The following is a 12169-nucleotide window of genomic DNA, read 5'->3' as shown; positions in this document are numbered from 1 at the left end:
CGAGGGCCGGGGGCCACCGCCCCGAGCGCGCCGCAGGCGGACAGAAACTTTGCGGGGAGGCGGCGGCAGCGGGAGCCGCCCCGGCCGGGTATCCCTCGGTGAGCCGAGCGGGGCGGGCGCGGGGCTCCGCGGGGCTCCGCCGGGCTCGTTTCTGGCGAGGCGGGCGCTCGGCGGGGGACTGGGGCCAGGCGTGGGAAAGTTTTGCCAGAGCGGCGTGCGGGCTGCGCCCCGCGGGGCCGGGGAGCGGAGGAGCGGCGGCTGGCGCAGGTCCGGGCGGGCGGAGCGCGGGTGGCGGCCCTGGGGCCGTGTCTGGGCGGTGCGCGGTGCTGCCCGCGGTACGGGCGTGATGCGGCTGCCAGCAGCGCGTTGTTCCAGCCGGTGCCGTGCCGGCTCCGCTGTCTCTCCAGCCTTGAGCGACCCGGATACCTCTTCTTGTTCCTTGCTAAGGCTTTGTTCTTGGTCCCCGGGTACCAGCTGCTCCTCGGCTGGAGCTGCTGAGGGGCACGTTTCTCCGTGGTGCTTGTAGCTATTCTCAAGGAAACCACCCGGCACAATTATCAAAAAGTGCAAAGGAATTAATGCGTTATAATTAAATTCTTATAGTAATTATAACCTCATCAAAATCTGCGGAAAAAATGCGGCATAAAAATAGTTGGAAGAAATTACCGCCCGTCCCTTTCATAGCGGTGTTACCCCTGATAGTGCATACAGAGATTTTAAATGGTGAACAGGACCCACAACTCTACTACTCTTAAAGTTCTCTGTATGCAACAATTGCCATCGAAGTTGTGAGAGAACAGAGCAAAACGCCTCTTCTAGAGCCTCTTCTTTACCATTTGAACGGTTTCACGTCGGGACATGCAAAACGCTTGGTTGTGTTGAGTGTGCTTTAAGTAAAAGTTTTTCCATCCCCAAATAGCACGTTTCACATGTAGAGGAAATTATAAATGTGCTGCATATGTTGCATAGCTGCATATTAGGTAGATGGAGCGTGGCATGATTGCTGGTGCTTGGGTGTAAGTGATAAAGGCAGAAACAGAGAATAAAAGCTGTCAGAGCTGTAAGGCAGAATTAATTTCTTTTAGGGATTTCCTAGTGACATCATTCATAATTATATGGCTTAATCCTCTAATCTACTGTAGTGCCTTCAGTTCACATTGGGCCGAATCCACCAAGTCCTGAGATGATTTCTACTCCCGCCTACCTGCCTGAAGCATTTGGAGTGTTGCTTGTATAAGCCACTGATTTAAGGGGAATGGCCCAATTACTTTAAATAGGAATGGAAAGCAACATCATCCAGAATCGGGCCCAGGCATTGCACAGCTCTCCTGTGACAGCTTAATTTTTATTTTAGAAAGAGATGGTATTTCCAGCTGCTTGTTCTACTGGAGTGAGACAGAATAAAATACTAGATGCAAGTGTGGCTGATATGCCTGTGGTATCTTTCTGTTAGACTGGGGGAGGCCACAGGGGAAAAGGAGACTTGGTTATCATACTGAAGCTGCTGATTTGTTGTTTATTAATTATTAATGAGGCATTTGACTGCCTGCTGCCGTTTGAAGACCCAGCTCAGGAAAGTGACTAGATATTTAAAGCAGTGTAGACTCTTACTAAATAGTTCCTGTGACATTAGAAACGGTCTGTTTTCCAAAGTATTTTAAAAGCTGGAAGGGAGCACACTGAAGCTGTCAAGCGAGATCCTTTGCTGGCGTAAATCGAAGCCTGTGGAGCTACAGTGATGTATACTTGTTGAGCACTGGGTATTCAGGGTGGAATAATCAGCTTTAATAGAGCAGTGGAGCTGCTGTGATTTATGGGAGTGCCTATACTTACTCGCTGTGGTTTCTGTCCCCGCCCCGTTGATGGCTGTGACAGAGCTTTCACTTACTTTAATGGGGTTGAGATGTGTCTTACCGAACACAGTTTGTCCTTTCTGTTGTGCAGGTTTTCGTACCTACTTGACCTCCCTTCCTCTTAGTAGATGATTGCTCATCTGAATAGATGTAAACCCCTGTTTATATGAGGGACAGCATACTCAGTTTCTCACAGAGCACAATGTAAATTGCGTGAAGTTACTTACCAGCAAACACTTGTCTTTGTTGGTAGGTAAGTTCATACAATTTACATTGTCCTGCTTTTCTGTTGAATGAAAACCTTAGAAGAATAACAAGTCCTTTCTTGTTTTGGTGCTAGTCTTTATTCCAGGAGGTGAAAGTGTTTTTTGGTCCACCAGTGTGAACTGTGTCAGCTGCGGTCCTTGAGTGCCTAGGGTGGAAGTCAAAGATAGTATTAAAAGCCTGATGATATTTCTGATTGTCTGGGAGGTTTTTATCCCTGGAGAAGTTTATCTGGGTTCTCTAATATTCTCCCAATTCCAGTTTTCTACAAAAAGGTGTTTATTCCCATATCCTTATGAAAGCATTGTGGATGTGTTGGGACTCTTGGAGCTTGAGTTCCATCAGATGCCTCTAGATCTTAATTTTCCTTGTAGAGTAAGGTTGCTAGAGACCTCCTAAAGCAGTATTTTCAGTATTTTTTAATGCTCTGTCCGTTGTGGAGTAGAATCATTGATGTTAGTACAGCATGTTATTCCAGCAACTTTTCATGCTTGAGGAAAAGAGAAAGTGCTGGAGTACAGAAGATTTATGAGTAGTATATGTAACTTCTTGTTCGTTCTGTACACCTCAGTAAATTCTCAGAGCCTTTCAAAGAATCAAACTAGACTACTTACTTGCTGCTTAAATGATCCAAAAGTATAGTCCTGGAATAACAAATCAATCAATTTAGACCTGAATGTGAAGTCTACTTAGTGGAAATCAATGTGGACGTGCTTTACAGGTAATGTCCTTGCTCCATGGAAGTCAATGGGACTTTTACCATTGACTTCAGCTGTGTCAGGATTTCATTCTTGGAGCCTGTTCCTGTTCCTAATGATGTTAGTGAAAAATTTAATTAGGAAAGTGTTTGGATTCCACACGAGATATTTGACCTGTGTCTCAGGCACAGATCTCATGTCACTCTTACTGCTTTGTTGAGAGAAACGCTGAGGTCAGGCTACCCTCTTCCCATCCCTAGAAAAAAAGGAGGTATGTCTGATGGATTTGGTGTGCTAACCATCAAGTTGCCCTGAGCTCTTCAACATAGCATTTTCAAACTCCTAGAGTCTGTGTGTTTTATGTCAATCCCATCGGGTCCCTACTATATTGAAGAGTACCCAGGCTTTTGCTGGGCATAAGCCTTTTAGGAATTTCAGGTTTAGATTTGTGCTTTTCCAGTAGGTTCTCCCACAGCCCAGAGGTGCTGCGGCTGGTTTGAGTGAGTGAATGTGTGCTGTTTGTTTGTGGGCTTTGGCAACCGCAGAGGTGTGCTTCAGAAGCAGTATCAAAGACCTTGGTGAGCCACCCAAGGCTCTTAGCCTACAGGAGGATGTTCTTTGCCCTGCTGCCTTATCTGCTCCAGGATCCTTTGGTCCACCTGGGAAAATAGATTACATTGAGGTGATGAGCTGCTGGCCTCATCAGTTGGTCACAGCTAAACAGGAAATGTGAGAGGGATTTTCAGTCCTTACACCTCCCTGGAAATAGCGTGGCCGAGAGATGAGTGCTGCAAATCTCTCTCATAGTTTTGCATAGGTGGTTGTGCTTTTCTTTATTTATTGCTCTTTAACTTTATGAAGGTACTGGATAAACATATTGGTTTTAGAATGTTTTAACACGTGCATAGTAAAATCTCTGGGAAGGAAATAGTTTAATTGAAAGACTTGGAATAGAGTATCTTCTCTTTCCTGCAGCACAGTTACTGTCTTACAAGTAATTACTGTGTACTGTGTGTGTGAGAGTGGGAAGGTACTAGAAAAGTCTGTGCTAGATATTCTTCTCTATTCTTTCCATTACCTGATTTGAAATAAAAATCGGTCTAACTCTCTCTGCCTCCAACAGCTGTAGGATTTGGAATGGATCCTGACTTACAAATTGATATCATCACAGAGCTGGATCTGGTGAATACAACGCTGGGGGTAACACAAGTGTCAGGACTGCACAATGCCAGCAAAGCATTTTTATTCCAAGGTGAGAGAAACATCCTCAGTTTTCTTATCTTGCTTCAGTCTGCATGAGCTCAGAAGAACTTTGATGCTTAAGTGATTCCCTTTAATGGTGGTCTTACTTAACTATTGCTTTCCTTTATTTCTATTTCTTGGAATACAGATGATTTCTTTTTGTGTGTGTGTGCTGTCAGGAAGTTACAAGGGAATTTAGGGAAGTATTTCTAGGTAGGTTTTCAATACTCCTCAATATTTATTTCTCACTAGATATCTCAGAGTTGTTCCAATGGATGGACTTGTGTATTTTTTTTTTCTTCTTTTTTTTTTTTTTTTTCTTCTCTGTGATCATATACATGCAGAGAGACACACAGCTAAAGGTGTGTAACTGTGAGAAGGTACCTCATGTGTTGACTCTGGTTGGTCATGTAGCAAGTCTTTCATCAAATTTGTGAAAACTGGTGAAGTGGCCAAATAGAACACTTTTGTATTTAAGTGCCCAAGCTGAGTATCAGGGACCGGATAAGTCACTTTGGGTTTGTGTGGGTGTTTTTTTTTTTTTCTTCTTTTTTTTCTTCTTTTTTTTTCTTTTTTTTTTCTTTTTTTTTTTTTTTTTTCTTTTTTTTTTTTTTTCTTTTTTCCTCTTCATTAAGTATTCTACCATAAAGTTTGTGAAGTGTTTTAAAATGGCATTTGGTGTTTTTGTATTTTTACTGAGTGAAATTCTGGATGTAGTTTTGTAATGTATTTAAGTAAGGTCTAGATTAAGGGACAGTGGTCCATGGGGTGGAACCACTGAGTTGCTACAATATGCTAATTAGGCAAGAGAGATATTTGTATGGCTTGAGATTAACAAGTGAATTAAAGCATGATCAAAAACATCTTTATTGTGGAGACTTCCTGTGTTTTTTCTTTACTGTGCTTTGCTTAGTGTTGAAGCGTGCATTTTAGTGTCTTCCTTTTTCTTATCTGTCTTCTGTAGCTGTTTTTAGAGGCAAATTATTATGATCTCATTTAGCTTCAGTTCTGGATCTGCAGTGCTAGCTGACTTTACTGTAAATAATAGTGGAAGTGGGTCTGTCTCTTAGTTCATTCTTTATCTGGCCAAGGCCAATTTAGGAGTCAGAGCAGAGAGGCTTCTGGAGACCACCTCAGGATTTGTTTCCTGTTTTTTATGATACAACAAGCAGCTTAATTTTCACTGGTTCCCAAATTAGTGTCCAGAAGAGCGGTGTTGATTCTTTTCATTTAAATGTATCAATTATTTTTCTTTTGATACTCTGACTCTAGGTTTATGTGTTATGGACAAAGAATGCTAAAGTATAGCCATTCCTCTAAGGACTGCAGTGGCCTAAATATGTTAATAATTCCAATTGCAATTCCATGCAGCTTATTGCAGCCACCCTGATGAGCTCTTGTGGTGAGTTTCCACAGACTGATGGTCAGAGCTGTAGGAAAGAAGTCTGAGATGTGTTTGTCAGGACTTGGACTGAGACCACTGATACTGAAAGTAGCTTTGAAAGGTTAATGGTGAAGATGTTTTGGATATTCTGTTCTTTTCTCCTTGGAGCAGTCCATCCAGTAGTTTAGGAACTTAAGACTGGTGTAAAAAAGGTAGAACTTACAAAATTCATACAAACAGATAAGCTGAAAGATAGATGCTCGTGGGAAGCAATAAACAAACATTCACTGTATGAAATGAATAAATAAAATGAAGACTGTAGTTAGGTACATAGAGCTTTTTTTAATTCCCAGAAGAGAAGTGCTTTTTGCTAATGCACACAGGAATAGCCTTATTCTTGATTATCGCCTCTCGAGTAAAACTTCCTGGAAGGTGGCTCAGGAAAATTACTCTCTTCAGTAAAGCTCATCAGCCCTTGGGTTGTGAGAAGACTGAAAGCCTTTCCTGTCAGCTGGGATGGAAGTTTGAGGCTGCCCTGTTGTCTTCTTCCCTTCTTGTACTTCTCTGCTATTTGTTAAATGTCAGCAGTGTGTTGGCAGCTGTATGGATTCCCTTTTACTTTACTTTTCCCTTTAACAGAGGTGACTTTACAGCTACAGTCTGGCTGTGCGCCAGGTCTTTTGGCTGGTACCAGGAGATACTCAGTTTTGATTTTAACTTGCCATAAGGTAAAACCAGTATAAAACTTGGAGCAATGTCTGGGCAGCTGCTATGTCTAAGATAGAAGTCAGTCTTTCTCCCACAGAGATTCACCAAAAAACCCCTTGTCCAACATGACACTCCCAGAGGAGAGAAAAGTCTGGAAGTGAGTGCTTAGTTTCAAAATTACTGTGTCCTCTTGGGCCAGCTGTCCCAGGCTGGTCCTTTCAGCAGAACTCTGCTCTGGTTAGTCTGTACCAGGCGTGAGCAGGTTGTGTGCTGTGCCTGGCGGTGCCCCTCTGCTCCAGGGTGGCCCTGCAGCCTCTGGGCAGGGCAGTGATGCCTTAAGTTTTAGCTTTCATGTTTTTCACATTCTGTTTTACCCTGGGGTGCAGTTCTGAGCCTCATATTCAGTGCCAGTAAGTTCTTTGCACAGAGTAGGGAAACAAAACTTACCCTTTTCCTGCTGAAGACCAAGGACAACTTTCAGGCCCAAAAGCACAAACAAGGGTGGGCTGAGGGGAGGAACAGAAGTAAACTTATAAAAATGTAAGACCTCGTGCCCGGTCAGCCATTTTGTGACCATTCTAGGTCTACCTTGGGTTTAGCCCTGGTCAGGCTCCTGTCCTGCCCAAGGTGTATCCTGGAGGCCTTTCAATAAATACCTACTTTATTCTCTAGCTCTTTGCAGTCTCTGTTTCAGGTCAGCCTTTCCAAGGCATCAGCAGGACCTGTTTCACCTAGCAGGATGATTGCTGCACATGGGGCCACATTAGAAGACCTCTTCCCTAGTGGGCTTTCACTTTCCCTAGTGTAGGAAAAAAGAGTTTGTGTGTTCTTTGGCGTGTGGTTTTCACAGTGACAGTTTTGCCTGCCACCTTTGACAGCATGTATCAGGGTTCTGAGCTTACATAAAACCTCCCTGTGGAACGTTCTCTGCCTTGTGAGATGAATTTTCTAATATGGCTATACTGGAGCTGTTCAAATTGAGTGTGTTCTTTTGTGTGTCCCAGCAACTTCGCATCTTGGAAGAAGAGAAATGGTCCTTTTTCCCTGACCCGGACAGTTTTGTGTCCAGGGTAAGTCCAGGAAAACATGGAATGTTGTCTTAAGCAAGATTCTTTTTCTGTGAATTAAACTGTTTGAAAGAGAAAACTCTAAGTTTTGAGCATTCTTTCAGATGCCTTTGGAGGCAAACAGAGGAAATAAAAAGAGGGGGTGATATGAAGATATGCACAAAAGAAAGGGAAAATATTTTTAATTAGACTTTTGATCAGTGATAGCTCTCTTACAGTAAGTGACATACTGTTGTTACAGAGTTTCTGGGGAGTGATGTCATGATTTAATTTATCCAAGAGAAAATGCAAAAAGACTTTTCTTGGAAGAGTTTGTGATTCCAGTCTGAGACCATCCCAGTAAAGCTGATGGCATATTCTGATTTTTAAATAATAATGGTATTAACAGCTAAACCTCAGATTTCTGTGTGAAACAGCTTCATAGGCAAAGGAACAAATTTGGCTCTGTTGCAAATTCTGTGACAGCATGGTGGAACCAAAGTGGCAGTTGAGAGATGTGGGTTGCCTTAGGGCAAGCAAATCTGTTCCTAATTCAGAAAAGCATAGAAACCTATGATTAAGTGTAGTCATCTGGGTGGTCCTGCTGGGCACGGACTTCGATTGTTAGAGTATTTCAGCTGGACTTTTGATTGATCAGATCCATTATTTTTATGTTTCAGTTCCATTCTCTGTGAAATGGGGATGAGGAAACAAAAACAAAAAAAAGAGCAGTGTAGATGCCGACAATGTGCATTAGAGGAAATGTAGATATGTACTCATAATTGCAATTCTGCAGTCTGATTCTTAAGTTCCCTAACATACTGGTGTCTTAATTATTTATCTTTTATCAACTTTTACACACTGGAGAGGGGGAAAATGTCTTTCTGGGCAGATGAGTTGCTCTAGCATGAAGGGGCAGAGGAGGGTGAGTGGAGGTTTGTGACGAGTGCTCTTGGGGAATGGGGCACCCAAGACCCTGATGTCTGAGCCACATCTTCTCTGCTCCAGCCAGGAGGCCAATGAATTCAAGGAAATGGTTCTAGGAGCAGGTGGAAAATCTGCCTCAAAGAAATACGTTTAAAGTATGAACTTTCCACCTAATGCCTTACAATAATGTCTTAAGAACACTGAGTGTAAGACATCTACAAATAGTATCTTACAGGCATGAAAAGTGTACAGGATCAGAACAGGATTATTCTGTAAATTGTAGTACACGAAGAGATCCTGAGCTATGGCTTCCTTGATGGTGCTCAGTCCTGTTCTCTGTTTCAGATAGCAGGGAAGTAGGGCTTGTCCTGACTTTGACTTGTCATGATCTTCATTCAGTGGCAGAGGAAAGCTCTGATGGTAAATAAGGCAAGAAGGTGTTAACTGGTCGTCTTGTTTCTAAGTAGAGAAGGACCAATTTTTAGCCTAGCTGTTGAATTATGTGATTGCTTTAACCAGTCTAACTTCTGTTCCATGCTCAGTTCTTGTTGTGGAAGTAAAATTTTATTCCTTTTACAACCTGTCAGCTATGCCTATTTCTTTTTAATTCTCCCTGCAAGATCTCTTTTGAGCTAACAGAGACTTAAAGCTTTTACTTACGAAACAGCTTCCCCCAGCCCCCAAAAGTTTATTAAGGCTTTCCTGTTTTCTTTCCTAGCAATCTGGCACTATTTTTTCAACTTAGCCTTTAAATTAGGAATGGTCTTTTTACTGTGTATACATTGTGTTTAGCACTCAGCAAAGGAAACCACCGAGTACACTTCAGAGTCTGGAGATCTACAGTGCTTTGTTCTTGACTGTTTCTTGACTTGTATTTAGGAGCCACTGGATTTTTAAGAGAAACACCTGGCCTGGAGCTCTTGCAGCACAGAATTCAGTCATGCTCCTTATTCCCACTTTGTACTGGAGACTGCTGAGTTCTTTTTTGTGCTGTCATAACTTCAACAGGAAAGGTGAAAGAATAACAAGTATCTTAAAGCACAGAGAAAGGCGATGTTTTTGTGAGAAAAGGAGTGAAACTTGTTGAGTTCCTGAAACAAAAGGACTGTCCTGCTTCAGGCCAAAAGAGAGATCAAAGCTGCACTTCTAAGGTGGGTAGAGGTGCCTCCCAGAAGACTCTTGAGCTTCCAGATGAAGTGCAATCCTCTCTGTTGGTGTTTTCCTTCAGTGTTTTATGAGTCCTGTCTTTTTTTAGACTAATTCCTCACTTAGAGAGTAGAAGTGTTTCCAGATTCCACTCCAAGAATCTCAGATTTTGCAAGTGCTGAACTTAAAGAAGTTTGAATGCTGGCCAACTTTGTCATGTTTTGAGACTGGTGGATAAGAACAACTGCCTAAATTGAGCTTGTCATCAAGAGTGGGCACACATACCCTTTTTATCAGGAATGATTCTGGTAGGACAGACTTCAGGATAAGCTTCTTGTGCCCTGGCAATATGTTTGGGGCAGCAGCCCAGTGCTGAGCTGTGCTCGCTGAATTCCAAGTCCAGGTGAAGGCTGCTGCTTTTGTCCATCTGTGCTGAACTTCTCACCTGCAGTCGCCTGGGTGCTATGGCCAAGGTTTTAATCCACTTGAAGTGTTAAACTCTGTTATGCCAGCATAATGTGCAAGGTGTGTGAGCTCCAGAGCTCAGAAAATAGCCAGGGACAGGATGAGAGGGAGCAGATAACAGCTCAGGGAGGAAACATGCCATTACTCTTCCTGGGGCAGGTGGTGGGAGGTCTGCAGTGAGTAGGTGAGATAAACTTTAATTTTGGAATTCAGGCGTCAGTCCCTCTTTACGTGAGATAATGAGACAAGAGTCATTGCTTTTTGTGGTATCTCTCCTGCTATGTTTATAGCAAATATTAACTATCAGCAGTATTGTTTTTACAGAGCAGAAATCTTACAGCAGCAGAAAAATTAGGAAGGCACAACTTGATGGCTGGAAATCTTAGTTCTGCTTTCAGCTGTCGTGGGAGAGAGTAGCTCTAGTACCTTGTCCATGATGTGTATCCAAATGTCCCATCTTGTGGGAATGCTGGGGTTTTGGGGCACAGCCTCTGGGCACACCTGAGGCTGCTGGCAGCCCTCTCCTTCATGTGCTTTGGGACAGTTGGCAAAGCAGCTGATGACCCTTGCACTGTTGGAAAGGAATGTCTGTTTTTTATTTTATTTTTTTTTTCACCGGGTCTTGCCCATTGTCCCTTGGACTTGTGCCTGTGCAGCTGCTCCCCTCCAGCCGAACAAAATTTTTTTCTTTTCCCCCTTTTAAAATACACTGTGCTGTGGGGCTGGGCTGTTCTCTGAGGTGGGGCTGGCCAGAACCAGCAGTCTGTCCGCTCACAGAGGTGTCCTGCAGCTCATCACAGAGGTTCATCTTTGTGGAAACCCTGCAAGCTCCTTGAACTTTTGAGCTTTTATTTTATTTTTTAGAGGTCAGAGTGAGGTATTCTGCCATTGATGTGTCATGCTGTGTAGGCCTGTTCTGGTTCCTACCAGAGGATTGGCAGGTTGCCCGCCAGGAGTGGGTAACTTTGGGGGTTTACCTTGTGTTGCCTGTGGGAGGCCTGTCCTGGGATTTCATGAAGGAGAGGCAGCTCCCTTTGACAAAAAGCCTTTGTATGTGTCAATAAAAACACCTTGACACTTGAGGTGTGGATCAGCCTCTTGCCCCCATCATGTGGTAACATCCAGGTGTGGTAGCATTCCTTGGTGCTTAACTTCGGCTGTTTCTCCTGGCTTTCCACTGAGGTATCCCTTCTGAGGATCCCCCCCTCACCTGGGCATGGCAGAATTGGTGATCTACTCAAAGCTGACCTGCTTTCAGGGCTGGCTGGCTTGCAAGGCAACCACAGACACCTCTTCTGCCAGTGTGTGTCTGTCCCCATGGTAGAGCCTTGTGGGGTTGTAAGAAATAGGGCCTAGCCCATCCCTTGGAGAGTGGGATCCTCACTGGTGCTCCGCACTCATCCCTTGAGGTGTTCCCCTATTTTTCCAAGCTCCAGCCTGGTGCTTAGGAGCTGTGGCAGCTGCCCACCATCCTGGAGGTGTCAGCCCTTTGTCAGAGCTGCTGTGTGAAGCACTGCTAAAATAAGAATTTGAATAGGATGCCAACAGCTGGGCTGGCTGCACCCAGCAGGATGGAGGAAACTGGGACTTGATGAATCTCCATCTCTGATGGAGATGGTTTCTGGGCTTGTGTCTGTCACCAGGCCTTGATCTCTTCTTGGGATCTTGAGTGCTTGTCCTGCTATTCACCCCTTCCTTCCCTGCTTTTCACCCCTTCCCTCTGCAGAAGCTGGGAATGAGAGGGACCTAAAGCTGGAAGTCCAGTGCCAAGGAGTGAGTGAGGAAGTGACAGTGATGTGGTTAGGATGTGCAGGCTGGTGCTGGGCACGTTGGTGGATGCAGCTGGGTGAGGTGAGCTCTGGCAGGCAGGGCAAGGAAATGGCCTCAGATGGGCATAGGGAGGGGAGAAAGAGCTGTGTGGAGGAGCTGGAGGCCGAGAAGGAGGCAGGTGGTGGCCAGGCAGGAAAACTGTGCCAAGGACAATACAAGGACTTTAACTTGAGGAAGGAAGGAGAGAGGTGCAGGGATCAAGAGCATGGTAAGGGAAGCTTTCCCCTGCACAGCAGTTGGGTGAAGCAGCCTGGAGAGCGAGGCACGGAGCTGTGGTCTGGATGGGGAGCGCAAAGACTGCAGCTTTGGGCCAGGAGAGTAGAATTAGGTAAAGGTTTATGGTACGAGGCAGTGCAATCAGGAAAAGCACAGGAAATCTGAGTTTGGTGTTGCTGTCAAGTACCCATGATGTGTGCTTATATTTAAAAAGTGTTTTTGGAGGATGCAGCTTGGATAATGTGGGAGTTTGTATCAGTGAATTAGAACCTTACTTTTGCTGCGTTGTTCACCTGTAAAATCGAGGTGCTAATGCCCTTTCCTCTAACAACAGTGGTATGGAGAATTCATTAATATTTGTAGGAGGCTCAAATACTGTGCTGGAATAAT

The 12169-nt window shown here is 44.2% G+C and overlaps 1 protein-coding gene across 7 annotated transcripts in view; it reads left to right on the top strand.

Annotated features, from left to right (window-relative positions):
* NELL1 (neural EGFL like 1) overlaps positions 1-12169 on the top strand; it is a 305479-nt gene that overhangs the window by 784 nt on the left and 292526 nt on the right. For all 7 annotated transcript variants that reach the window (XM_066187494.1, XM_066187495.1, XM_066187497.1 and 4 more), the window contains exon 2: positions 3939-4067. In XM_066187494.1, the coding sequence (XP_066043591.1) occupies positions 3953-4067 (115 nt within the window). In that variant the 5' untranslated portion in view covers positions 3939-3952. The remainder of the gene's footprint in view (positions 1-3938; positions 4068-12169) is intronic.

This window comes from Chamaea fasciata, unplaced genomic scaffold, assembly GCF_029207755.1.
Source record: "Chamaea fasciata isolate MVZ Bird 193981 ecotype frontalis unplaced genomic scaffold, bChaFas1.0.hap1 SCAF_7, whole genome shotgun sequence".
NCBI lineage: Eukaryota > Metazoa > Chordata > Aves > Passeriformes > Sylviidae > Chamaea > Chamaea fasciata.
The sequence above is the reverse complement of the archived record's forward strand: the minus strand, read 5'-3'. Positions and strand labels throughout refer to the sequence as shown.